Below are 27,502 nucleotides of genomic sequence, written 5' to 3' on the forward strand. Positions count from 1 at the left end.
TGGAGTAACACCTACACCCAGTCTTCATCACTGACGGTTTTCCACACAATTTTCGGTATCAGTCAATTAACAACACGGATGAAAGAAGAGAGTGACAGCTCTCAAAGACAAGCTTTCTGGTAAATAAAGAGGGATCACAGAATGTACCCTGAGTGCCATTAATGCAGGAAAAGTAAGAGCTTTTGAAAGCTAACAAGGATGGTCTCTGTTTGCCTAAACTCTAAAACAAAGCAAAGGATTAAATCAACTTCCTGTTGTAAGCAAACAAAAGAAAAAAGATAATGTCTAAACCCCATATGCGAAGGAGGGGCTCCAAAGGCTTGCCTTCAACTATTTTAATGGTGACTGCTAATAAGTGTGAACTGATAAACTAAATATAGTAAAAGTAAAAATTACTGTTGCATATTTCAGTTTTCCAGTGTTGTGGCAGTAAATCGTTCTTAGCAATAGTTTGTACTTTCAAAGAAAAACTGATTTTTGAAAAAAATACATGCCTTGTGGCTGTATAACTTCTCAAGATCATTGGAAACTTGCAGAGTTAGCTAATACTGTTTTTAATCTGCAATGGTAATGTTTAAGAAAACTGAATTAGAGGATTTTTTTCAATCACAACCATTAAGTTAAACAATGTTAAGCAATACACTTTAAAGTATATCTTAAATACTCCTGAGTGACAGCCTCATGAGGTAGTAAAATATACCAATGACCTGAGGCTATTTATCAGGTTCTCCAGAAAGAAAAAGGGACTGGCAGTAAATAGAGCTTAGCAGAGGGTTGAGCTCTGCAGACCTTTCTTAGTTTCTTCATCCATAAACTGAAAACTTTTAACTACTAATCTCAAGTTGTGGTACTAAGTCTATAATTCTTCAATCTATCCCCCAAAACAAAACAAAACAAAACAAAACAAAAATATTTTGACCTCTAAGATACCCACGTAAAACTCTCTTTGTCTAAAATTTGCTTTTTAGTTACTTTTCAGATGGCTTTAAAAAGTGGAAGAATCTAATAAACTTCATGATGAAATAAATATAATTTGTGATTTTATTATCATAAATCTAAAGTAAATAATTATAGTAATCTATATCTCTGACAGGAAAAGTAGAGGGAGATTATGTCCACTACCAAAAATGAATAAAATCCTTGATTATGTATAACAAAGTAGAAAAATCATTAAATAATCTTAAGCAAATAAAAAATCTTTAAGCTGTTTTTGATAACCAGTTTACATTCCAGTACTCATCCTCACTCTCTTACGGGGCTAACATGTCAGGGTGTTAATATTGAAGTGAAAGTGACAATTCTTTGTTTTTTTTTTTTTTAAATACACGGACTTTGAATAATTAGTAAAATATAAACTTTTTCCAGATAGGTTAAGAAAATATACAACCTGCATTACATGATTTTATAATGTTACTTTAAGTAATAAATGCATTTATAGTAAAATGTTATTAGAAATAACGTTTCCACATAACACAGAATGAAAATAGGACAGATCAACGGGGAATAGAAGGAAATATTAGGAAGTAAGGGTCAGGCTGCATTGTTACTCAGGGATCTTTAAAACAAATCATCAGATAAAAGGTCAATAGAAAGCATATAAAATTGGGTTACAAGTGCAACAAAATGTAAAAACGTTCAGTAACGTTTCAAGATAGCTTAGTTCCTTTTTAAAATAAAACAAATTATAAAGCTGAAAGTGATTATTTTTTCTGTATTTCAACTATGCTATTAAGGTTAGAAAAAAACTTGATTTGTACTGGTAGAAATCACTGTCAAGCAAAATCTGATTTTCTAGACTAAACATTTTATTTATTTTTTTTAAAGATTTTATTTATTTATTTATTTGACAGACAGATCATAAGCAGGCAGAGAGGCAGGCAGAGAGAGAGGAGGAAGCAGGCTCCCTTCTGAGCAGAGAGCCCGATGCGGGGCTCGATCCCAGGACCCTGAGATCATGACCTGAGCCGAAGGCAGCGGCTTAACCTACAGAGCCACCCAGGTGCCCCTAGACTAAACATTTTAATAACCAAACTCATTGATACAGATGTCCTCTCACAGACCAGAAACCTCAGCATCACCTGGGAGCTTATTAGAAATGCAGACTCTGGAGGCCCATCCTGGATTACTGAGTCAGAATCTACATTTTAACAAGATCCCCAAGTGATTTATGTGTGCATTAAATTTTAAGGGGCATTGTTCTAGATAAACAAGAAGATTTAAAAGCATCCAGCATGTCTGTCTTAAATTTCTTCTTCTCCCATACACATCTCCTCCTGACTTTTCCCCTCCTTGGATCATCATACATATTCTCTCTTCCTAGATGAGGAGCCTTTCTGTCCTTGCACTGGATCCCATTTCCTTTCTGCCTGGAAATAAATTCAGGTACCCAACCTATCTACTAAAAACAACTAAAAAAGAAAATTGTAAAAAGTACTTTCCTTAAACAATGGAGTATACTGAAATACCACCTGTCTCCTTTACTTTAGAGAATCCCCTGCCGCCATCACCTCCGCACAGCATTCTGCCATGTAAAAGTGGTTCTCTTAAAATCCCAGACAGCTCTCTCCCCACTACCCCCAGCAAACCAGTCATCCTTCCTATGGTGTTTGACTATTACGTTGACTAAGTTACGAAGTCCCTGACTCATAAGCATATTGCCTCTAATCAAAACCTAAATATTAGTTATGTCTACCACATGGTTTAGATTTTAATACCACAAAGAAAAAATAAAGAGGAGAAAGAACTAATGATTAACACACACATATACACCTACACACACACAAAGAGACAGGAGTAAGAAGCATTCTATAAATAACCAGCAAAATGAATGAGAATTTTACTTTATCTCTTTTAGATTAAACCTCAATGCCAAACAAAACTCTGCTATCTCCGAATTTCTCTATTTTTTCCAGAAATTTCTTGTGTTTCTTGACACTCCAGAATTCCTAAAATGCAAATTTATTTTCACTATGAGGTGTGAAAATTTCTCTGTTAAAAATAAAATTTATTAAACAGATAGATAAAAAAAAAAACCATTTAAGCAGAGAAGAGCACTATTACTGAAATCAGAACAGTGACATTTCATCCATATTTCAATCTGTATAGATATAAAATTGTGTTCATTGCTTTTTTTTTCTCATTATCCATTATCCTTTTTTTATATGGGCAATGTCCCAATTTTATCTACTTTTGTTAGTTAAAATCTGATTCACACCAAAACTTCATTTCAAATCAACTGAATGAGAGCTGAGATCTCTCACCTAGTAACAAAGTTAACTCCTAATGGATTAAAAATTAAAATAAAAACATTTAAGAGCTACAGGGAAATGCAAGTGAGTAAATATTTAACCAATCTCAAGATAAGAACTTTTAAGATAAAAATAATGGAAGATCTCATAAAAGAAAAGAGCAATACATTAAAAAGCAAGAAAAGAAAAAGATAAATAAGAGCAAATGAAATGTTGATAATTTAAAATCTGTGACTGTTGTTATTTTATAAATTTTTCTTATTTGAAATTTTCGTTAAAAAATTAAACAGAATGGGGCGCCTGGGTGGCTCAGTGGGTTAAAGCCTCTGCCTTCGGCTCAAGTCATGATCTCAGGGTCCTGGGCTCGAGCCCCCCCATCAAGTCCTCGCATCGGGCTCTCTGCTCAGCGGGGAGCCTGCCTCTCTGCCTACTTGTGATCTCTGTCTGTCAAATAAATAAATAAAATCTTTGGGAAAAAATTTTAAAAAATTAAACAGAATGAAATGAATTATAAGGCAAACAAATTATGATTTTCACAACAAAAAATGACAAAAAGATATTATCAAAGTTTAAAAACGAGAAAAGCTAAACAGAAAAGTTGACAAAGGTAGTGCACAAAAAAATTCACATTAAAATTACAACTAGCCAATAAATAAATCCATGAAAACTAATTTTTTCCTCACAATTAGCCCAGAAATTATAAATTTAACTTACAGATACCCCTTTTCTCCTATCAAAGTGTCACTTCTTCTAAAAATTTAAAATCAGTGATGGAAAAGTATGCAAGATTAATACTTTCAGACACTGGAGATCAAAATGAACAGTGGTATAATCGTTCAGAAAAACCAGTTTGGAAGATGTCCACATCATCTAGACATCCACAACATCAGAATTTTAGAATTCCAGTCTCAGGAAATAATGAGAGATGAAGAAAAAACAGTTACATATATATTTAATTGTACTTATACTTGAAAGAAATTAAATTCAAATGGTCAACGATTACAGACAGAGGATTTTATATCATTTTTGACATATAAATGATAAATAACCATGCAGGTGTTAAAATCCATTATCTAAATATATAACGACATTGTAATACAAGTTATGATAATATAAATGAAAAAATCAGAATATAAAAGTATATGGAAATGAAAAACCTAATTTTGCTTCACACATCATAATTTTGTTTTAGCCGTAATATCAAGCAAGTTGGTGGGGCACCTGGGGGCTCAATCGGTTATGCCAGCTGCCTTGGGCTGAGGCCATAATCCCAGGGTTCTGGGACCAAGCCCCACATCAGGCTCCCTGCTCAACTGGAAGCCCACTTCTCCCTCTCCCTCTGCCCCTCCTCCCCCTGCTCATTCTCCCTTTCTCTCTCTCTCGTGTGTGTGCAGGCGTTTGCGATATCTCTCAAAAAAATAAATAAAATCTTTTTTTAAAAAAATCAGGTATGTTGTGAAAGAAAAAGAAACGTGCCATGGTTATGTCAAAGTCCTACAATTATGAACAGTTTTAAATGCTTATTTCAACTTCCTAATTTTTTATCTTTTCTCATGAGAATGTATTACATTCAAAATCAGAAGGGGGAAAAAGCACTTTCAGGGGAAAAAAAAGCCCTTCAAACAAGAATAATGGCAGACATAAAAGTCAAACTCAGTAGAGTCCCATGCTGATAAGGAGGGATTATAAATGTTGTTTTTGCTTCCTGAAGCTCCGATATGGAATTCCCTTCTCAGCCTTACATTTTAGCCAAGAGATCCCAGGGCCGGCGCTAGGTATTCTCCTGGAATCACTTCTGTCAAGTTGACAAAAGGAGTTCAAGAATAGGGTTGAAAGATGTCATGAGATATTCACTAATCCACATTGATGTCTAATACATGTAGACCGCACGGCTGTCATATGTCATTCTCTGTCATGCAAGAGGTGAAAAGAAAATAAAGAGTACCATAGGGTACCAAGCATATGTTTCAGTAAAACACTCCCTTAGTAATGCGGCAGATAAATCGGTTCTTGGAGACATACCAGTTCTACATTAATACTCCGAAGTGCTCAGTCATTTGTATTATCGTATTCTTTAATACCATAACCTAAGTATATAACATATAAAAAACTGAAAAGCTATATTAATTCAGAAAATGAAACAAAAGATTCATCAAAACTGAAATTACTCAGTAAGGAGTATTAACACAATTACCGTTTGGCAAAATTAGGATGCGTTACATGCTTCCTATGCTTTTAATTAAGCTACCTTTAATAACACTGTTCTTTCAAAAAATATAACAACTGTGATAAATTCCCAATATGGATGTAAAATCAATACTTCAAATATTTACTCTGATATGGACAAGTTCATAACCTCTTTACTTTTAGCAAAGTATTGTTTCATAACAACAGATTTATTTATTTAGCATTTGATGCAGTCTTTTCTGTCAGAAAACGGAGGCTTGTAAAAATTGAACAGCCACATAATACACTGTTATTGAGGTCTGCCGGGTGGCTGTTGTGTGTGACACACTGATTTATAACACTTTTCCACCAGCAACAGACCTACCTGTGAATCAACATTGAGTGTGGATAAACAAACCTTTTCTAACATGGGAAAAGAACAAAAGAGCATGAAATAGGGTAGAGAATGGGAAGAAAGTGGGAAATCAAACACTGGAATTTAATCTTCAATATATGAAATATGGTATATTTTGACACTGAATATTGGTACATAAGATGATAAATGTATATTGTAAACTAACTTTTTAAAAGATGCTCGTGTCTCCTAGTAAATTTAGTCTTAATTTTTTTTCAATTTTGAGTCATATTCTGAACAAATAAACCTTATTCTTAAATCCTGGTAGTAATACAATAACATATTTGGTTTTTACAAGATAAGAAGCAACATTATATCATTTGTAAATGGCATTAATATTTATATGTTTAAAACTGAATTACATCACTACCTATGCAGAGGAAAGCTACTGCAATCAAATTACATTACACTCATATAATACAATAAAATGTCCTAAGAGCAATATAGTTGGGTACTTTCTCAAGGAGTTAAATCACATTGATCTGCACTAAACATATAAATAAAATCATTATTTTAAAAAATGCATTGTTTTAAACCAGTGTTAATTTACATAATTTGTGAATTTAAAAAATAAGGTTACATTTGCTATGCAGCCAACATAGATACGCTGTACGATTCCTATTAATTTAATGGGAGTTGTGACTCCCATTAAGTTTAATAGGAGTCATATGGCCAAATCTCCAAATACCTTGCTGAAAATTTACTTGCTAGCTTTCAACTAATCAAAAATATACTGAAATGAACAAAAGTAGTCAATTTTGCTAGATTGGGAAATCTAAAGTCCCTACAGTAAGTCAATTCAGCATTTTCACAGCAACGGCCATATAGTTATTCCCAACAAGAAAAAGAACAAGGTTATCACAATGAAGAGACAAACTGAAGCAAGGGTTTAAGAGCTCTGAAAATGTAACAATTTCTCTTAACAGAAAATATGTCCTGTTTTTTATAATCTGGAGCCAAGTTTTCCATTTTTTTTCCTTCTCAATACATTGTCAAGAAAGAGGGGGGGAATCCCATTTTAGAGCCTAAAATTATGACCAAGAAGTGTGATCAGAGGAGTAAAACACCATATGAAAAGATACAGATAGTAACTCCTAGTAATCAACTGGTTACTATTCTGGGATCACAGTGAATTAAATCATAATTTCTTTTCAAAAACCCTTTCAAAAAAGTAACTTTATATCAATATCCACTCATCTCTACACCTCAGCTCAACTACCCACACACATACAATACTATAATGGTCAAGTGTGATGCTGAGTGACATCAGTGTCATCCCTCAAATCTGTCAGAAATACAATGCTTAGTCCCCACCCTGGGCCTTCTAGGCAATTCTGATGCTCTTAAGAATCACTACAGTGTTTTATTCCACACCATGCTGTTCTCCATTGACTTTTTTGTCTCCACCCCCATGCTCACCAATGCCTTTACACAGCTTGGTCAACTCATACTGAGTCAGCTCAAGCATCATGATCACTTCAGCTGGAAGTCTTTCCTGATATATATCCAGCCACCTCCTCCCCTTCATCCCAATGAGTATCATCATCATGGCACTTACTACCCTGGTATTACAACTGTTGATTAACCTCTCAAAAATTTCGTTTTTTTTATGTGGTGGATATAAAGTGAGTACTTACTATAAGCCAGGCATTGTTCTAGGCACTTGCACACACTGATGAAATAAAGAAACAAAAACAACTGTTGCCCTTGTGATGCTGACAGTGTGTGTATGAATATATATTTTATACATTTTCTTATATGTGTATGTAAATAAAAGAAAGAATGAATACAGACAGGTCTGAATTTTCATAATCCTTCTTAAGTTTAACCTTGGATAAAAAGCTACTACTCCTGGGGCGCCTGGGTGGCTCAGTGGGTTAAAGACTCTGCCTTTGGCTCAGATCATGATCCCAAGGTCCTGGGATGGAGCCCCACATGGGGCTCTCTGCTCAGCAGGAAGCCTGCTTCCCCCTCTCTCTCTGCCTGCCTCTCTGCCTACTTGTGATCTCTCTCTGTCAAATAAATAAATAAATAAAATCTTTAAAAAAAAAAAAAAAGGCTACTACTCCTTCCAAATTATGGACCAGTCTGAAGGAAATATTTATATAACTAAAACAGTTTTTTTAATTCATACTTAACGCCTATATCTACTTTTTTTCTGTCACTCAACTAGCAAAAAGACCCTACAGCCAAACATCATTTTTCAGTAAGATATCATTAATACAAAAGTTATTGTAAAATATGCTTAGAGAATTTAGAAGTACATTTAAATTAAACTGGTTAAGACAGTTTTAAGACTGATATTCTTAAAATTTCTGGATGTATGTAAAACTAATAGGTAAAGCTGTATCTTGCATAGCTGGCATTTATATGGACATAACATTCTTTTTTGAAATATGGATAAACAACAATGTAATTTGAACTAATTAAAATTTTGACTAATGAAATCTAATTAAATACTCACTGCATAAAGAAGTCAACCTGAAACCCATTTTAAAACCTACTTTGCTGAAGAACTGCTATTATTTGTAACTTGTCACTTGAGCAAGCCTTCACATGTCTGACTTATGCTTGCCAGGGCTCCATTATATAGCATAATTTAATTCTCTAGGACACAAAAATTCAATTTACTTTCTTACTTACTGATACATGATACCACAGTGGTTACTCTGCTTATAAAAATTGGCCAAAAAAATCAAAGCACACCAGTTTCTCAACAAAACTGATTTTTGAAGGGCTTGAGATTAGTTCTGTAGGAATAAAATCAATTCAAAGAAAAACTAACAAAGTATTTTGAAAGTCTGATCTTTCATAATCATTTTTATTTGGAAATTCTAAACAATTTTCCAAAATACACAGGGGAAAAAAGACTAAGAATAAATAAAACATTGTTCTTATTTTGCAAAAACAAGTAAATTTAAGGGGTGAGACTTGATTGTTCAATACTAGATGACAAAGTTAGAGATAAAGGGAGAGAAGCTAATTCTAACAATTAAATCTTTATGTAATTAGATTTTACTGTGGTTAGAAACTTGAAAAACTGTTTCGTAGTTTGTTCTTTACTGTGTACCCCAAACATGACATATTTATAATATTCACCTGAACATAAAACAGGTAAGTCCTTGCAAATGTGGAAATTTACCTCTCACAAATATAGATGTAAAATAACTCTAAAATTATGTTTGGCCTATTTTAAAATAATATACTAAAGTGAAACACTACTGCAAAGAGAAGGAAAAATAAAAGCTCTGAAAAAGGCAAGTCCATCACTAAATATAATACACGCTTGTTCTGTTTTATTTTGATCTTAATTAGCTACTATTACTTAAAATCCACATTTGATTTCCACGCAAAAGTCAGAAGACTGGCAAAACCAGGCTAAATTCTGGCATGGCAATCACCGGTCCTCTGGCAAGCATTTCCCTGCTTACAGCAGACCTTCACTGGCCTGCTGCCCTGAAGTTAACTTCCCCTGAGTGGCAGCAGTAAGTACCTGAGGCTTCTGCCCCTGCACAGGACCGTGAACTCCTCAAGAAGCAGAAACTGTGCTTTGTGCATTTCAGAATCCTAAGCACCTGGCTCAATTGAGTCACTCAGTAAATGAGAAAGGAAGAAACCACCTAGGAAACTTTATCGAAGTCCTAACTGTAAGAATCCAGAAACTAATATAAAAAAGTGCTCATCTCTGTGAGATTTGAAAAGGTAACCATCATGCAAGGGCTCTGAAGAAACTTAATGGGCTGAATGGTTAAATTTATAACTCCTTTCCTGTGTTCTCACACCTAACTTTGATTGGTTTTCTCTATAGGTGTTCACAGAACATTATCTGCTTTCTGGCAATAAAGGACTATCATGTTATGTAAAACTTTACTAAGACAAAACCATGTGATGCTGGATCAGTATTCTAACAGTGTGCATTAACTGTGTCTACTCTCACAGCTAGCAGTGTGGATTCCTCCCAGGTTCTTTTTACCCGTAGAAGGGAGCTGCTTCAAAAGCAACACCCCCTGGCCTGATGTGCCAAAAATGAAATTTCTCTTAACAGCAGATATGAATCCTGACCTGATAGGTGACACTAGAAATAAAACTGCAGTATCTCATGAAAAAGTCTCTGTTTGCTAGCCCCCCCGCTGAGTTAAGCTACTGTGCCAGCAAAGTGGTCTCTATCTTGATTGGAAATTTTTTCATTATGTGGACTAATGAGCCATTGGTCCACACCTGGAATCTTTTTTAAATGTATAAAAACATTCAAACATAGCAGCAGGAATTCAGTTAGTTTCCACCCCCCCAAAAAAGCAGATGCAAAATTATAGACTATACACAAGATTTTCTGAACAATCCAACCCAGAGATTCATATTCTTAAACTCTGTTTCTGCTTGTTTTTTATCATTACGGTACTATTCATTCAGACATGCTGCATTTTACTGTTAGATTTGATATATCTTTCAGTTCTGATGCGAAGAGCATTATCTTCTAAAAACAGAATATTAACCCATTTGTAACTTTAAAGCTTGACTTAAATCCAAGTGAACATTATTTACTTTCTAAATACAGAATTTATTTTAAAAATATTCCTAAATTTGTCATTTATTTGAATTATTAAGTTATGTCAATACTGAAAGGAGGGGACTGGGAAGGTAAGAAGATTATGATGAAATATAATTTTGGGACAGCAATTCAAATAAAATTCCTTCAGCAAAATTAAAATGTTAACACTGAAGCTTATTACAAAGATATTGGAATAATAAGCTTCTCTTAGTTGAGAGCTACCTCTTACCTCCACCTATCATTTTGTTACTAGGTATAAATAGGATCACTTAAAAATACATATAAAATCAATTTTAAAATTCTAAAGTATTTTCTTCAAGAATATTTAATTGGGACAAATAAAATCCATGTGTTTCTCAGAGAGTTTGTATTCTTCACAGATTTTACAAGATTAATATAGTTTCACGCTGAATACATAACTACCACTATCAAGTAGCTATAAAATTAACATATCTTAACTCCATATTAACTTCTGACCTGCTCTATAAAAAGCACCTGAAAGGGTGTTATTTTCACATGGAAATAATATATAAGACTAAAGAAATAACAGATACTAAAAAAATCATATAGTAATTGATAAATGATGGTTTCTATTATTTCACTAAGCCTCAAAAAGTATTTATTTCTTTAAAAGGCAGGTCCATCTTCAAAAAGATATAAATGACATTCAAAAGGAAGCACTACAAATAAAAAAAAAAAACAATATTTTCCAGAAGATATGAAAAAACTTTATTTAGGAGTTTTAGAACTGAACTATGAGTCCACTTAAGAAGCAAGCAAACTAAAGAAGTAAAAACACTGACATGAAATACTTTCCATTTTACTGGAATAAATTTAGTCGATAAGTGTAAAATATATACCAAAGCAAAGTTTCCATTTACTTCTCTCGGGATATTAACAATAATATTTTACAAATTTATGTGAAACATAAATTCAGATTTCTAGCACTTTCTTCACTACTATAGTTGTGTGTAATGAAAATAAATTCAACCACCAAAAAAAGAATTTGACAGTCGGGAAATCTTCTTAACAGCTACTTTTTAAAATAAAACTCATTCTAGCCACTTCTGTATAGAGAATACTGCATAGTTTAAACCAAGTTCACCCAGATTTAAAAAATAAAATTTAAATTGCATCTTACCTTCTGTATTCGGTAAGAAGCTGATTATAATGACAAACCACAGACTTCGCATTCTGCAACCAGAAGACACCATTATTGATCCCTTTAAATATTTTCTTTGTATTCCTTAATGAATCTAGTTATAAATGCCCAGCTTCATCGAACCCAGCAGTCTGCATCATTGATCCTCATATCTGAAAAACAAACAAATCCATCATTTACTCTTATGGTCCTGTTACGTCACAAAAGAAATGCAAAAATAATAACAAGTCGCTCTCTCCTTCCCTGCCTCAATCCATCTCCTAAGTATAAAATTTTATTTTAAAATGGTATGTATTTTGACTCTATATCCAATATGAGAGCTGCTCCTACATACTGGATATCTGAGCCTTAAAAGAATATAAAGAAAACAATCAAAGCTCGAAAAACATTTATAGATAACCATGACATATAAATTCGTAGAACAGCTATATAAATCCCTAATGATATTTTTCTTTGAAAAGCTTAGGAAGTCATTCGAGAACAATACATCTCTCTATGCCACACATCAGTCTTTTTATCAAATTACTAGCTTTAGTATATGGTAAATACATATATGTAACATATATTATATATAGAATAAAAAAATTTATAAATATCTGTAATTTTTTTGTTTGTTTCTAGTGATGGTAACAGTAATATTATCTACTATTTTATCCTGTTATCTTGCAGGACAGATTAGAGATAAATTAAGCAGTTTATTTTTCTATACGAGGATGTAGTATTTTTGACACACAGGTGTACGTAATTTATATAATAATGACATTCTAAAAACATCACATTTCTAAACACCATATATCAAATTGCTATTATTACTGTTATTCATAGACGGAGAAGTTTAATAAAGGGTCTCTTAACTATTTCATTTTAAAGTTTCAGATTTTCATATATTGGGGTTTTTTTTATAGCAAAGTATAACTTAGTAAGATTAAACCTGTATCCTTAAGCAGGCTGGTCCATCCACTAGACCCAAATAAAACCCCAAGACTATGATGATTGTTTCTCCAAGGTTGTAACACTATTTTTCTAAAAACTGGGAGAAGAGTAAAGAATATAAAACCTGGAGCCAAGTCTAATTCTGACTAGCCCTTAAGAATCCAGTTCTTCAACTGGAGAGGCTACAAAAACTTCAGAAGCATGACTTAATCAGAATTCTCAGTTCCTAGGACATAAGACCAGGTTATTTGCTGGGTTCTACTGAAGTGTTTCACTTCTTCCTAGGTTAACATGAGGAATCAGAGTAAATACTAGCCCTACAATACAGATAAATGCAGACAATTCTCAAATACATCCAGCCTCCTGGTCTAGCCTTGAGGGTAGAAAATTAACAAAATTTTCCTTTAAAGGGATATCTTAATGGTTTCTTCATACCAACTTCTGAAATTTTCTTCTAAATAATACTCTTACCAAGTTCTCTCAATCTACCCTTAATCTGCTGCAGATAAAGAGTTTCTTAAAGTGGGGGAGTGAGGGGAATAGCCCCCATTCTGAAGCTGTATCTATAAAAAAGGAGCTCATATAATTTAGATCTTGTCCCAAAAGCTTTTAGAAAAAAAGTTCCTAGAAACCCTGTAGTTCTTTCACATTATCTGAGCTATTCTGCATTTGTTACATGCTTCATGTATCATATGTGAGTCTATTAGTAGTTTACTATATCCTATTATCAGTTCACCATATTCTATTATCAGTTGAGTATGACGTAACTTCAATGGAAAAGCAGTGAGATTCTAAATGGTTTGGAACACTTATTACCCTACAAAGTCGCTATCTTGCTTCACCAACAACCACACCAAAAAGAATGTAAAAAATTAATCTGAAGCTATTATCCAGTGTTTAAATATAAAGATCCATAAAAATCACAGATGAAACTAGCAAGATATTTCCATAATACGCAGTTTGTTTTATCATGCCTATAGTTTCAGGGATGAAACTGGTTCCCTATACATCCCTCCATGACCCAGAACAGCCCAATTTTTAGCTGTCTCTGAAACTACTGAAGACATCTAGGTATCATGATGAAGGGAGCCAGAAATGTTATTACCCAGTTCTGAGAACATTTCAGATGATTCTGTGCCCAGAGAAATAAGACAAAAAGAGCAAACTTCCTCTCCTGAATACCAAAAATATTTTAAAAATGACATATCAAAAATTAATCTGATGAGGAAACATGGCACAAAAACCTTGTAGAATCGGCAATCTCTAGTCTTTTTCCACACTGAACTCCCAAAGACAATTCAAAAGACAAAACCCAAACGAACCTGCAGTTTATGAGCACCGTGGTCAAGTACTTGCCTTAAAACTGCGAGCTATTTTATATAAAGCATAAAGAGAAGTCCAATAATTTCATGACCTGTCAGACTGAAAAGGCTAATCAAGAAACAACTTTTTAAAAAAAAGATTTTATTTATTCATTTGACGGAGAGAGACGCAGCCAGAGAGAGAGCACAGCACAAGCAGGAGGAAGGGGGAGGCAGAAGCAGGCTTCCCACCGAGATCCCAGCACCTCTGGGATCATGACCTGAGCAGAAGGCAGACACTTAATGACTGAGCCACCCAAGTGCCCCAAGAAACAACTTCTTATATCCTCCATATTGCTCAAGGATCTGACCAAGCAATCAGAATAATTTTAATGTTCTGGATGACGCATATTAATTAGTACACATGAAATTAAATCAGCCTCTGGACTGCTCCTGATTTGAGCTAGTCCAAGTTCTGCTTGTGAGGAGTATTTTCATTTCAATGACATGAATACAAGCTGCCTGTCCACATGCACACAACTCTTGAACACATTTCTACATTCTTAAAGCAATCCAAGTTTAGTCTGTCTTCGGTCATCTGTTATTTGAAAGAGTCCTTGTTTGTGGGGGAAAAAGGGAAGGAAGAAATCAGAGACTGATGACTGCTTTGTAGGAAACAGCTGCCAAGATAGGAAAACCTCTGCTAGTGAAGGGAAAATGAGGAGGAAACCGCACAACCAAGACCTCTTTTGTGGTCGTTGGCCAAGGCAGATATTTCATGAGCTGACTCTAACTATACTAAAAATTAAGTGTATTCTTAAGGATCTTAATGTGAAACACAATTTTAAGGTTTGAGAATGTGAAACACAATTTTAAAATTACACTGTAGTCAATTATGACAGTATAGATGATTATTTCTGACAAATAGAAACAAGTTCTGGAATGTAATAAAATCATGGTTTTCTTTATGCAAATAAAGCTTACAATCTACATCCAATCATCTTTAGGTCATACAGAACTATTTATGAAAATTCAAGCTTTAAATGCAATTTTGAAAACTAAAGTCCAAAGATTTTATTGCTGTGATCCAAATGAAGAACAACCTTCCATTAAAAAACGTCAATGAATGCCATTTGCAACGACGTGGATGGAACTAGAGGGTATCATGCTTAGCGAAATAAGTCAATCGGAGAAAGACAACTATCATATGAGCTCCCTGATATGAGGGAGAGGAGATGCAACATGGGGGGTTGAGGGGGTAGGAGAAGAGTAAATGAAACAAGATGGGATTGGGAGGGAGACAAACCATAAGTGACTCTTAATCTCACAAAACAAACTGAGGGTTGATGGGGGGAGGGGGTTGGGAGAGGGGAGTGGGGTTATGGATATTGGGGAGGGTATGTGCTATGGTGAGTGCTGTGAAGTGTGTAAACCTGGCGATTCGCAGACCTGTACCCCTGGGGATAAAAATATATGTTTATAAAGCTGTAAAAAAAAAAAAGAAAAAGAAAAAAGAAAGGATGAATACCCAAGTTTTGTAGCAACATGGACGGGACTGGAAGGGATTATGCTGAGTGAAATAAGTCAAGCAGAGAGAGTCAATTATCATATGGTTTCACTTATTTGTGGAGCATAACAAATAGCATGGAGGACAAGGGGAGATGGAGAGGAGAAGGGAGTTGTGGGAAATTGGAAGGGGAGGTGAACCATGAGAGACTATGGACTCTGAAAAACGATCTGAGAATTTTGAAGGGGTGGGGGGGTGGGAGGTTGGGGGCACCAGGTGGTGGGTATTGTAGAGGGCACGGATTGCATGGAGCACTGGGTGTGGTGCAAAAATAATGAATACTGTTATGCTGAAAAAATAAAAAATTAATTAAAAAAAATAAAATAAACAGCATATGATTAAAAAAAAAAAGTCAATGAAAACTGAAATACTTAACAAACCACAATCAGTTAAAGATAGAATGAATAAATAATCAAACATGGTGAAACTAATCTTAGGAAAACATTGCTCCTAACCGAAGTGGAGCCAAAGGACACTTCCAGGCATAAATGTAGCTAGCTAACAGACTCCTCCAAACGTTTTACCTGCAAAATGAAGCTCAGCAAAATCTTCTCATAATGCAAAACAAAAACAAGGAAGAGATCAGAAAAGAAGCTATTAAATTTCCTTTCAATGAACAGAAAAGATTAAGTAACTCTCCATACTAATAACCAGTTTGTCCTTAAATTTTAGAAAACCTCTTTCCAAAAACTTTGGTGAGGAAAGAACTGTGACTATAAAGGCACAGGAGACAGATCAAACTCCTCTTAATGCTAAGTAAAGTTTCATTTCTTAATAAAATCAGAAACACTTCTACTTAAACTATGAATAACCATGGTTTTTAAAATCCCAACCCACTTCTAATGTACAACTTTGTTTTTATACTTCAAATAAGAAGATAAAATTCATACAATTTTTTTAAAAGATTTTATTTATTTATTTGACAGAGAGAGATCACAAGTAGGCAGAGAGGCAGGCAGAGAGAGAGGACGAAGCAGGCTCCCTGCCGAGCAGAGAGCCCAATATGGGCTCGATCCCAACACCCTGAGATCATGACCTGGGCCGAAGGCAGAGGCTTTAACCCACTGAGCCACCCAAGCTAAAACAAGAATAAAAACAATTTTATCCTAGTCTTAGTTCTACCAAACCTCAGTCAAGATTTTTTTTTTTTTTAGATCTACACATCTTACAACACTGTCATGTAGAAAGTCAATTAATGCATCCTTTTTTTTTAAAGATTTTTATTTATTTATTTGACAGAGAGAGATCACAAGTAGGCAGAGAGGTAGGCAGAAAGAGAAAGAGAGAGAGAGGGAAGCAGGCTCCCTGCTGAGCAGAGAGCCCGATGTGGGACTTGATCCCAGGACCCTGAGATCATGACCTGAGCCGAAGGCAGCAGCTTAACCCACTGAGCCACCCAGGCACCCCAATTAATGCATCCTTACGACTAAATCTTCCAAAGCTGAAAAATGACTTCCAGGAATACACCTCAGCACTGCTTATACTCCTCGATGTTTTATACACTACTTACAATGTACAGTCAGGTGTAGTCCTTCAAACAGTAACCTGCTTATATTTATCAGCTGCATAAAACATCCCATGCTTTAAACTGTCAGTAAAATTAGGAAAGTATTACTAACCAGTTTTAGCATTCAGGTGTTTATGTTATATTACCAGGAAATCACATTTAACCTCATATGCAACGTGCCTGTTCAGCAAAAATAGAAAAAACAAAACAAAACAAAAAAACCTGTTTGTTTTTAAGTATCAATGAAAGAGGCAGACTAAGACTAGACCATGCTTCAAATTAATAAAAGGAAAAGATAATTTAAGGTTTTCTAACACAGCTTAACTAAGGCTGATATTCTATTAGGAGTAAAGCCAACATAAATATTCATATCCAAAGCTTTGTCTTTGATTTCTACTTACAGACACTGAGGTACTAAGACCACTGGATGATAAACCCAAAAACAACTAAAAGCATGAGAACAGGGAAAGAAAAGCACCATCTAAGTATGAGACCTATCAAAGTCACCCATCCTCGTTATTATACACTAATGCTGTGTAAAAGGAAACATCAATGCTTATTCTATGCCCTAAATGTATGTCAGCACTAAATGAAAGCCAAAGAAGCTATATACAAAATCAGTCTTTCTAATCTTATTTGCACTATAAAATTATAATTATGAAATGGAACTTACCAGCAAAAGAGAGCTGCTATTCTATATTTTGCCCATACAAACAAAAATGGATAATACTAACCCCATTATGCCCCCAAGCAAAGTCTTAGAAAATGAAAAATAAATTAGTTTAATTTCAATCTAAATCTCATTCGGGGTGTTCACTTTCCAGAAATATCTTATGTGTGGGCTTGACAGGCCAGAACTCCCCCTTCTTGTTAACATCGTAGAAAACACTGACACTCTTGGGAGTTTTCTTTCAGTAAGTTGTCTAAGTAAAACCATTGCTATTGGTAATCAGTGAGCTTATTTTAGCTCCAGACATTCAACGTTCTTTTGTGTTTCAGTTTATTTTCTTTCCTTTCACAAAGATAGTATGAGGCTGGGAATGTTGATAGAGATTTTAAAACCACATGGCAAACCACAAGTCGCCACCCTCTTTCTCCATTTCATTTCTGTGGACACTGGTATCAAGTCCAGAGTACTTTAATTAAACTATTTATGCCTAAGTCCCCTTAACATTCATTACTGGTCTTACCCTTTACTGAAACTTCTGCACTGCGAGGGAGTAAATTCTTCTAGGTCTTAGAGCAGAGAGGGGAAGAGCTCAAGAATGCTCCTATAAAATTACATCAGCAATCCGCTATAACATCTACCAGCCATGCTGAGCATGCAAGAGCCTTGTAGCTGTGGACACTGGAGGCACAGTGCAGGGCAGTCTGCCATTCTCTTCATTAAAATCCTTCCAGTTGAAATAATAAAAACAAATTGCTGTCATTTTCAAATCAATGCAGGGGACATTTTATGACTGAACATAAACTTGCAAATTAAGTCTCAAAAGAAAAACAAACAAACAAACAAACAAAAAAAAGAAGTTACATGCCCAGTTCAAAATATCACCTATATCATAAAAAGCTGATGGCTTCCTCAACTTTTCTACCAAAAAAAAAAATAATAATAAAAAAATAAAAAAATCCTTAAATCTGTTTGTTGAAGATATTTTGTATTTATTGTTAAACTATAATCCACTGACACAAGAAGTTAGTTTTTTCCCCATTTGGGGGAAAGGAAAAGTTATTTTTATCTTTATTCTTTTTTAATTTTATTTATTTATTTGACAGACAGAGAGCACAAACAGGGGGAGAAGCAGACTCCCAGCTGAGCAGGAAGCCCCAAGCAGGGCTCAGTCCCAGGACCATTACCCCAGCCACAGGCAGACACCCAACCACCGAGCCACCCAGGCACCCTGGGAAAGGTATTTTTAAATGGCAGTCCTCTCCAACTTTAAGACATTCTATTTCCTCATAACTTTCTAATAGTCCAGAATTCTTATGCAATTTTTTTAGTTAAATACAAATTATGGGTACTACAGCCTAAAATTATTTCCTGGATGTCTACTATGGGCAAAACACTATATTATACATCACATATTCATGAAGAATCTGTATTCTTCATGAGATCAATATTATAAAGATCAGAAATCTGAGCCTCAAAGAGGAAAAGTTTAACTCGATTAAAGTTATTCAGCTAGCAAGTAGCAGAGCTTGAATTCTAACTAAGGCTAATTAGAAATCCATTCTTTCTGCTAGTCACTACATTATTCATTCAACAAATATTTACTGAGCACCTATTATGTGGTGGGTACTAAGGAACAAAAGAGATAAGAACTCCTTACTCTTGGGAGATTACATTCCAGCTCAAAAATAAACCTTCCCCAAAAAAGCTGTAAGTGCCTGGTACACAATTAGGTCTAAATAGTTTATTCACAAGACTTCATGAAATCTTCACAACTTGAAGAAATAGATATTTTGCCGTAAATTAATCACATAATCTGTTCCAGGACGGTAAGTAAACACCAGTGCTGGGATATAAACCCATGTTCTAAAACCATTATTGCCACTAATTAAGTAGTTCAGATAAACTTACTTTATGTTTTATCATCTTTCCCTTTAGAATAAAAAATGGAAGTAAAACAAAGGCATTTTGGAATTGGGAAAATGACAAAATACCAAAAGAATAATGAGCTGATTTTCAAAATGTTTACATTTGTAAAACTAACATCCCTTAGGTAATGATAGCTAATTGTTAACTTAATTTTTATTATTTCTAGTCAAGCTATCTTAATTTCATTCATTTATAGTGCTATTTAAATTAACAAACTATTCTTAACTAATAAGTCTTATCAGCCAAAATACCTGTAAAGTTGCTTACAAGTCAAACAATAAACTTAAGTATTTCCAACAATTATAATAAATAATAAATCCTAACAGTCCTGGAAAGAATGTTTTCACATTAACATCTATAATATTATGGACTAACCATTCATTGTTCAGGCAAACAAAAAAGAAAAAATCTAATGTTGCTCATGAGATTTAATCTTATGTTTGGCTCACTGCACTGGATCCTTTGTTCATAAATCATTGTTACTAGTCATTCCCTAAATCAATATTCAGATTCCCTCTTGGTCTATAATAACCACTAAATGAAATAATAATGACCCAGGATCTGTTATATATTAGATCATCAATATCACCATCAGAGGTTTCTTAGAGATAATTAGGTAATCTGAGTAACGTATGTCAAATGATCTTAAAAATAAATATGAAAAATTATTATGAATCCAGAGTAAGAAGCTGAAGAAAATTTTGTGAAGTACAGCACATTGCCTTATGTAATCAATAAACGACACAACTCATTTGCAAGCTATGTCAATATATAGTGTTATATAAACTTATAATTTTCACTTCTAAAGTAAAGTAGATTATATTAACAATATAATCACATGTTCATCAGTTTAGGTCAATTAGTATCTAGTGATTACATTCTAGATATTTCTGCTATCAAGTACTGGAAGGAATGTTACTTATTTGTTAATTATTTTTACCTTATATATTATTAGTTGGTCCTGTGTTAGGTTCAAAAGGAATTATAATACAGAATAAGATATGGTTGCCACCTTCAAAAAGTTAATAATCTTCTAAGGAGAATTCAAAAATCGAAGAAAATACCTAAGACCCAAACTATGCATTAGTTAATAATTGTTATAATTCCCCCAAACTCTATGGATAAATGTATTTCATACCAAAATAGTGAGAGAGAAGAGAAATAAAAGGAGTTTCTGGACCTATGTTTCTCCTGAGATGTGCACCTAGATCAACCAACATCATCTAGATAGCAAGAGTCCAAAATGAGATCAGGAGCAAACTCTGGAATCCAGACTTAACCTACCACTGTGAAAGTTGATACAATTCACAAACAGGTAGTCCCGAAGTCCACCAACTAGATATGAGTGTAGGAATAGACAATAAATCTACTATCTCATTATTTTCCCAATTATTCCAATTATACATTTATGGTCCTGATTCCACTTTAAGTAATCTTAGAGAAGAATTTTATGGGTTACTGCAATCTGTTTCACTAAGGGCTTGTCCCATCTCTCAAAATATGTCTCAGCAATTATTCTAATAATTCACATTCTAAAAATATCTAAAGGAGTTGCTATTTCAGAAAAACATTTTTTGAAACCTACTTATACATGATCACATTGGCAGCCATAATAATAATAACCTAAGTTACTCAGCTCACATATTTCACACTCTGATTTCACTGGAAAACTACACATGATCAAAAAGCAAGATGACATCTGGGACTTCTTCCAGAAAAAACAAATTTTTTGCCTTAGCCAGGGTTGCTTTCCATCAAACCCTATGTTCCATACCATTTAATCTGTGTGTACAAGTAAAACTCAAAAGACAATAGCATTTTACTGAGTTGTAAAAAAATATATATCAATTATTTCTGAAAATTAATTAATACTATTCGAGTTGTAGCCTAAGTGTAAGAACAGAACAGACTCTTACTTTATTGTTAAACACATTCTGTATAGTTGGTATGGCTGACTCCTCTAAAAAACATTAGGACTTAGATGGGAAGGTAAGAAAAATAATCATGGACCAACTATTAAGAAGTAGTAATGGACTGGGTTATTCTTTTTTTTTTTTTTTAAGATTTTATTTATTTATTTGACAGAGAGACAGAGATCACAAGGAGGCAGAGCAGCCGTCAGAGAGAGAGAGAGAGAAGGGGAAGCAGGCTTCCTAGTGAGCAGGGAGCCCGATGCGGGGCTCAATCCCAGGACCCTGAGATCATGACCTGAGCAGAAGGCAGAGGCTTTAACCCACTGAGCCACCCAGGCGCCCCTGGACTGGGTTATTCTAAATAGTTGTTAAACACACACACACACACACACACACACACACACACACACAAAATAAAAACTCTAGTTCATTAAAAAGTTGAAATCAGGTTGTATGTGCTAGTGCTTCTTAACTACTCAATCATGGAGTGGGGGGAGGTATGTGGTTTTTAGAAAAGGGATTTGTAACTTTAAAATATAATTTTATAGCCTCTATTAAAATTTCAAATATTAAAGTGGTAATAAAAGAATGATGTTTAATAGAAAATATAGGTTATAAACAGCTGAGAAAAACTGACTAGAAGCTTGAATTAACTTGCCAAGCCTTTTTTTTTTTTTTAAAGATTTTATTTATTTATTTGAGAAAGCACAAGTTGGGGGCGGGGAGAGTAATCAGGAAGCAGAGGGAGAAGCAGACTCCCCACTGAGCAGAAAGCCCAATGCACAGGACTCCATCCCAGCACCCTGAGATCATGACCTGAGACAAAGGTAGATGGCTTAACTGATTGAGCCACCCAGGTGCCCCAAGACTCTCTTAGTTAATAAATAACTAATGTATTTTTTAATATTTCAACAAATTTTTAAAAATTTCCAATTCAGAAAACTTTTGAGGAAAATATATTTATTAGGCTATATATAAAGAAAAGCAAAAAGCTGTACTTAATAACTACCACTGATAACTAGTGAGTCTTCAAATCTCATAAGCTAAAACTTATCAATAGTATCCCATTATGTTTATAAAGATTAGAAGCAAGGGATTGTGTAGACTGATATGACAGAGCAGGTGAGCAGGTATCAGGAAACATTTTTTACAAATGACCAAATGGTAAATATTATAGGCTTTAAGGACTCTATAGTCTCTGCCATTATAGCATGAAACCTGCCATAGACAATGCGTAATAATGAATGAGCATGGCTGTGGGCCAATAAACTACCACAAAAAAACAGTCACCCAGCAACAGTTTGCCAACCCCAGCTGTAGATGAACTGGCAGGAAGAAGATAACTAAATGCAGTTCAGTCAAGTAATGAACTGACCAGTAACTATCAATGTCTGCCAACATAAACCAATTTTAGTCTGTTATTACAAGAAATTAATTTAAATGTTAATGTAAAGGTAAATTAAGCATGCTGGAATGAGAAAAATAAAACAAAGCAATGTTATACTGACCAAAACAAATGAGTGCTTCACTGTGTGTGTATAACAAAGCCATTATGTACAGCTTACAGTGTCTGGGAAGAAACTCCAGAAAAGAAAATAAAGGACATTACCACAGTAACATATCTTGCTACTTTGTTTGGCAGAAGAGAATGTAAAACCAATCAAAACAGTAAGTAATGGAAGACTGAAAAGTAATGAGGTTTGGACAAGACCCCTGAGGTATTCTACCATTAGCATGATGGTTTCAAATAGCTGTTGGTAAAAGTGGCTTCAGACTCCTGAAATTTCTGTCACCTTTGCTACTCACCCATATGAAATATTGGATATACCCCGGTTCCACACTGTATTCAACAGGAAACTGCTAAATTCTAATTTGCTGAATTTCTGCTAGAATGCTAAAAATTCTACAAGGCCAGAATCACCAATCTTAATTCCAAAAAATTATTAAGTCACAATAAATACACACACTTCTTTTGGAACATAAGTATTTTTACTGTTTTCCAATTCCCTGTATCTAGATTCTCCCCAGTAAAAATATTGTAAGTGTTACTAATACAGTAAATGTTTTTATTTTCTGCAATCTAATATTTCTTAAAATTGAAGAGCCATCCTATGACATATCATAAGAGTAAGAATAACATTTCTAAGCTATAATTAATAGGTATCATTAAAATACATGAAGGCTAAACTTTTCTGCCAATATTATATATAAGACAAAAGAGTGGAAAAGGTTACAAATTTTTAATAAAAGAGCATTATATTATGGTAGTAATAATCTAGGTGTTTTACTGAAAGTGAAGTGGATTACTGTAAATGAAATTTTAAAATGTCCTTTCCATTTTACAGATAACACAAAATGACTTTTTTTCATGTCTCTAGCGATAAGGATAAATTTGCCACACATTTAAATGGTGCCTTCACCCTTCCTACTCTGGCTCATGAATTAATAATTCAGTGACATTAATACAAGAAGATAAATGATAAAAAGGTTAAGGCGCATGGGCCAACCATACACACATACTTCTTTTAGCACAGTTAATACTTCTCTGCCAATTATAGCTAAAACTTTTTAACAGTTTTCAATAGCGTTTTTACAATCTAAGTAGCAGCTTATGCACACACAATTTCACACAATTCAGGCTTAATAAATCTCCTGCTGGTACCAAACAATCATTCTAGGGGATTAAAGTGCAACATCTGTTAACATTAATAATGTTTTATATAGTCCTATGTATTAAAGAAGCCTCTACTCCATTATTAGTCTCCTAAAAAACCTTCTAGACCAATATACTGATTTAGCATGAATTATACATATATCCCTCAATTGGTGACTTATAACAACAAAGAAATGCATTAGTATGAAATGGTAAAAGAAAAAATTGCATTCTCTGTGAAGTAACGGGGTTTTTTTGAACCAAACTTAACTAAATGTATTTGAGTGTGCATGTGTAGATATATACATACAAATGAAATTAGCTCAGTCTCTAATAGTTTTTAAAACCAAAAATCCTCGGTAACATTACTCATCATAAATTTCAGTAAGGCAATGTTCTGTAAATATAAAAGGTACTTCAATGTAAGGTGGCACACATTCACTCACAGCTCTCTCTGAAATGTCTTAATCCCCTCTCACTGAATTCATTCCCAGGGCCCTAATACCTTCTCTCTAAACTTGTGTAAAAACCTTCTTCACCCTCCATCCAACTTGCTAATCTCCACTGGAGTAATCTTCCTAATTTCACTCAACAACATAAAAATGTGTAAAACTGGAACCAATCCCAGAGATCACCTCACACATACGACAAAGAAAAGACTTGGGGTTTTGAGTTGACAAAGGCAGATCGCAGAACTGCTGTTTTTTAAATTTCCTGTTAAGTTACATATATTGTCTTGCTGTAATTCAATTATCACAACAAATCTATTATCTCTATTTTAATAACAGGGAAATTACAACTGGGGGCTGAAGGAGTCGTAAATGGAAAGTTTAATAAAAAGTGGCAAAAAGCAGAACTAGGAATAGAATCCAAATAGATCTAATTTCAAAAATATTTAAACGCTCTGCTTCTGTCAAATTTATTTGCTCAGTAATTCTGAATATGCCCTTGGAACTGATTTTTACCAAGATACCCATATACAAAGCATCACCCTCCTTTCCACCTAAGGAAATTTATACGGATTTCATAAGTTTAAAAACCACCTAAACCATAAAGCCAACCTGACCGCTTCAAGGTGGAAAAATCTTTCCTTCCACAAATTCCTATAGTCATCATCTGTATCATTTGTATGGTAGGTGATCTTGGGTTATCTTAGGACTCCCTTTCAATTAAGCTTTTAAACTATTTTTTGAAAACCTCTTTTGTCCAAATTTCTCATATTTATCTTTCTTCAATATAAAGTCTCTTCAAACATACATACTTTGTTCAAAACACTGAGGCTGATACTACAAGCAATACAAGGATGCAGAAGATAAGGAAATTAAACAAAGACACAAATAACTACAAATTATTTCAATGTAATTAAGAAGAGTAAGTGGTCCTCGCTTTAATCGAATCTGATATGTAGCATAATATCCTGGTGATTAACAGTGAATATACAGTAAATGAAACAGCCTTCTGGAAATCACTATTTTTTAATGGATTTCCTTTTTTAGCTAACATCTAAGCTTGAGAATGACCATCATTCATTCATTTCCTGTTCTTCCTCTTTAAAAATTAGGGAGATTCAGTTTTTGGACCAAAGGAGGCTTGCCCTCACCTTTGTACCTTTCTTGGCATACTTATGGTGTTCCTCCCGAAATCCCCTCTGCCACTTGTTCCCTGGCCAATGACTATTCTTTTTCCAATACTCAGTGTAGGCCGTGACTAAACTAACTCCCTCCTTCCCCTAAACCTTAGCACACACAACAAAAGAGCACTACCATTTGTGTCCATAGCACAACCTGCTATATCACAAAATATCATCTCAAATTATTGTAAGCTAACTGAAAACAGAACCCATGGCTTTCACATCTATAATCTCAGTGCTAGGCAGCCTTGCCTAATGCTTGGCAAACAGCACATAACAAATGCTCTTGACAGAAAGAAAGGAAAATAGGGAAGAAAGGAGAAAGCTGTGAATGAATAAACTGAACTACAGATGCAAAGTAAAGACCATGAATGGTGGAAAGAATAAAGAAAAGTGAATGGAATCCAGAAACTAATGTGTGAAAGAAACATAATATTTTTAAAATAGAAAAAAATGTAAAATCTCCTAGAATAGGGTTTTTCAAGGATTTTTCTTCCTATACAACTTTTAATTAAATGTTTAATTAAATATTGAGAATGCTTATTTAAAAGACAAAATAAAAAATGAATGTTTTTCAGAAAGCTTAATTTGCCATTGCTTGGCATAAAATACTTTAACATTTTAATCCCTTATAGAAGCCAAATAAACTGAGCCTCCTAATTATAAAAGCAAAACAGGAAGGTCACAATTAATGGGGAAACTAAACCTATACATCAGCTCTAACCAAAACCGAACTACAGAAAAATAATCTCTTGATGGAAGTTTTCCTTTAAAATACTTGAAAATCTGAGGTGCCTATGTGGTGCAGTCAGTTAAGCATCTAACTCTTGGTTTCAACTCAGGGTCCTGGGATCAAGCCCTGCGTCTGGCTCCGTGCTCAGCAGACAGTCTGTTTGAGACTCTCTCCTTTTCCCTCTGCCCTTCCCCGCAACTCCCTGTTCTCTTTTTCGCTTTCTAAAATAAAAAAATCTTTAAGTAAAATAAAATACTTGAAAATTTAATAGAATCTATGAAAACAATTTGTAATTTTAAATATTTTAAGTAATTTAAAACTTCAAGTATTATGAAATATGAAGCTCTATAAAATTGTTAGAAATGCCCGATAAATAAGCTTTTAAATAAAAATTTAAATAATAAAAAATATATTTAAATAAAAATAGACTGGGTATACTAAAAAAATAGACATTGATTTTCAAAGTACACCAAAAAATACAAGAAATTTTTTTCTTGCAAAACTTATTGACAAGGTAGGCTTCACATCTACACATTGGCCCAGCAGTATTTGGAATTTGGAGAAATGCTATTTCCGTATCAGTAATTTTTTTTTAATTGTAAAAGTTGCCTTAAAAGTGAAAGTTTTTAAATAGAGAAAGCAACACATGGATACAACACACTTTTATCACCATTCAGAACAAAGAATGGAAAAATTAAAATCCACACCTCTTTTCTCTCCCAAAATTATGAGACTGAGCACTCCAATTCAATGCCAATTTGAGGGCTTATACCTCACCTCTAAATGAAAAGACAATACATTTCACAATGGGAATTACACTTCAGCCTTACTCTGCAATTAAGTTACCTGATATTGCCTATAAAGCATGCGGCACTGTAGGTTATTTCTTTTTGGTATTACGTTTTGCTGAGGTTGTTGAAAAACCACAGCGATTTCCAAATCCTAACTTTCTACACTTCCTCAAACCAAAATTTGCAATTTAATCAACTTTAATATATGAATCAAGCACTGATAATAAATCTAAGCAGCTTGTTTGCAGAAAGATATCTGAATATTAAATATGAAATTTATCAGGTTTTAATAATTAGACTCTGTAAGTTGTATAATATATATCTGTCCTAATTTGGGA

The 27,502-nt window shown here is 34.1% G+C and overlaps 1 protein-coding gene across 16 annotated transcripts in view; it reads right to left on the reverse strand.

The window, feature by feature from the left end:
* Positions 1–27,502, reverse strand: part of ADGRL2 (adhesion G protein-coupled receptor L2) — a 388,797-nt gene that overhangs the window by 144,366 nt on the left and 216,929 nt on the right. For all 16 annotated transcript variants that reach the window (XM_047725544.1, XM_047725542.1, XM_047725545.1 and 13 more), the window contains one exon: positions 11,520–11,692. In XM_047725544.1, coding sequence (XP_047581500.1) covers positions 11,520–11,592 — 73 coding nt within the window. In that variant the 5' untranslated portion in view covers positions 11,593–11,692. The remainder of the gene's footprint in view (positions 1–11,519; positions 11,693–27,502) is intronic.

Source organism: Lutra lutra, chromosome 4, assembly GCF_902655055.1.
Source record: "Lutra lutra chromosome 4, mLutLut1.2, whole genome shotgun sequence".
In the NCBI taxonomy this organism is placed as follows: Eukaryota; Metazoa; Chordata; class Mammalia; order Carnivora; family Mustelidae; genus Lutra; species Lutra lutra.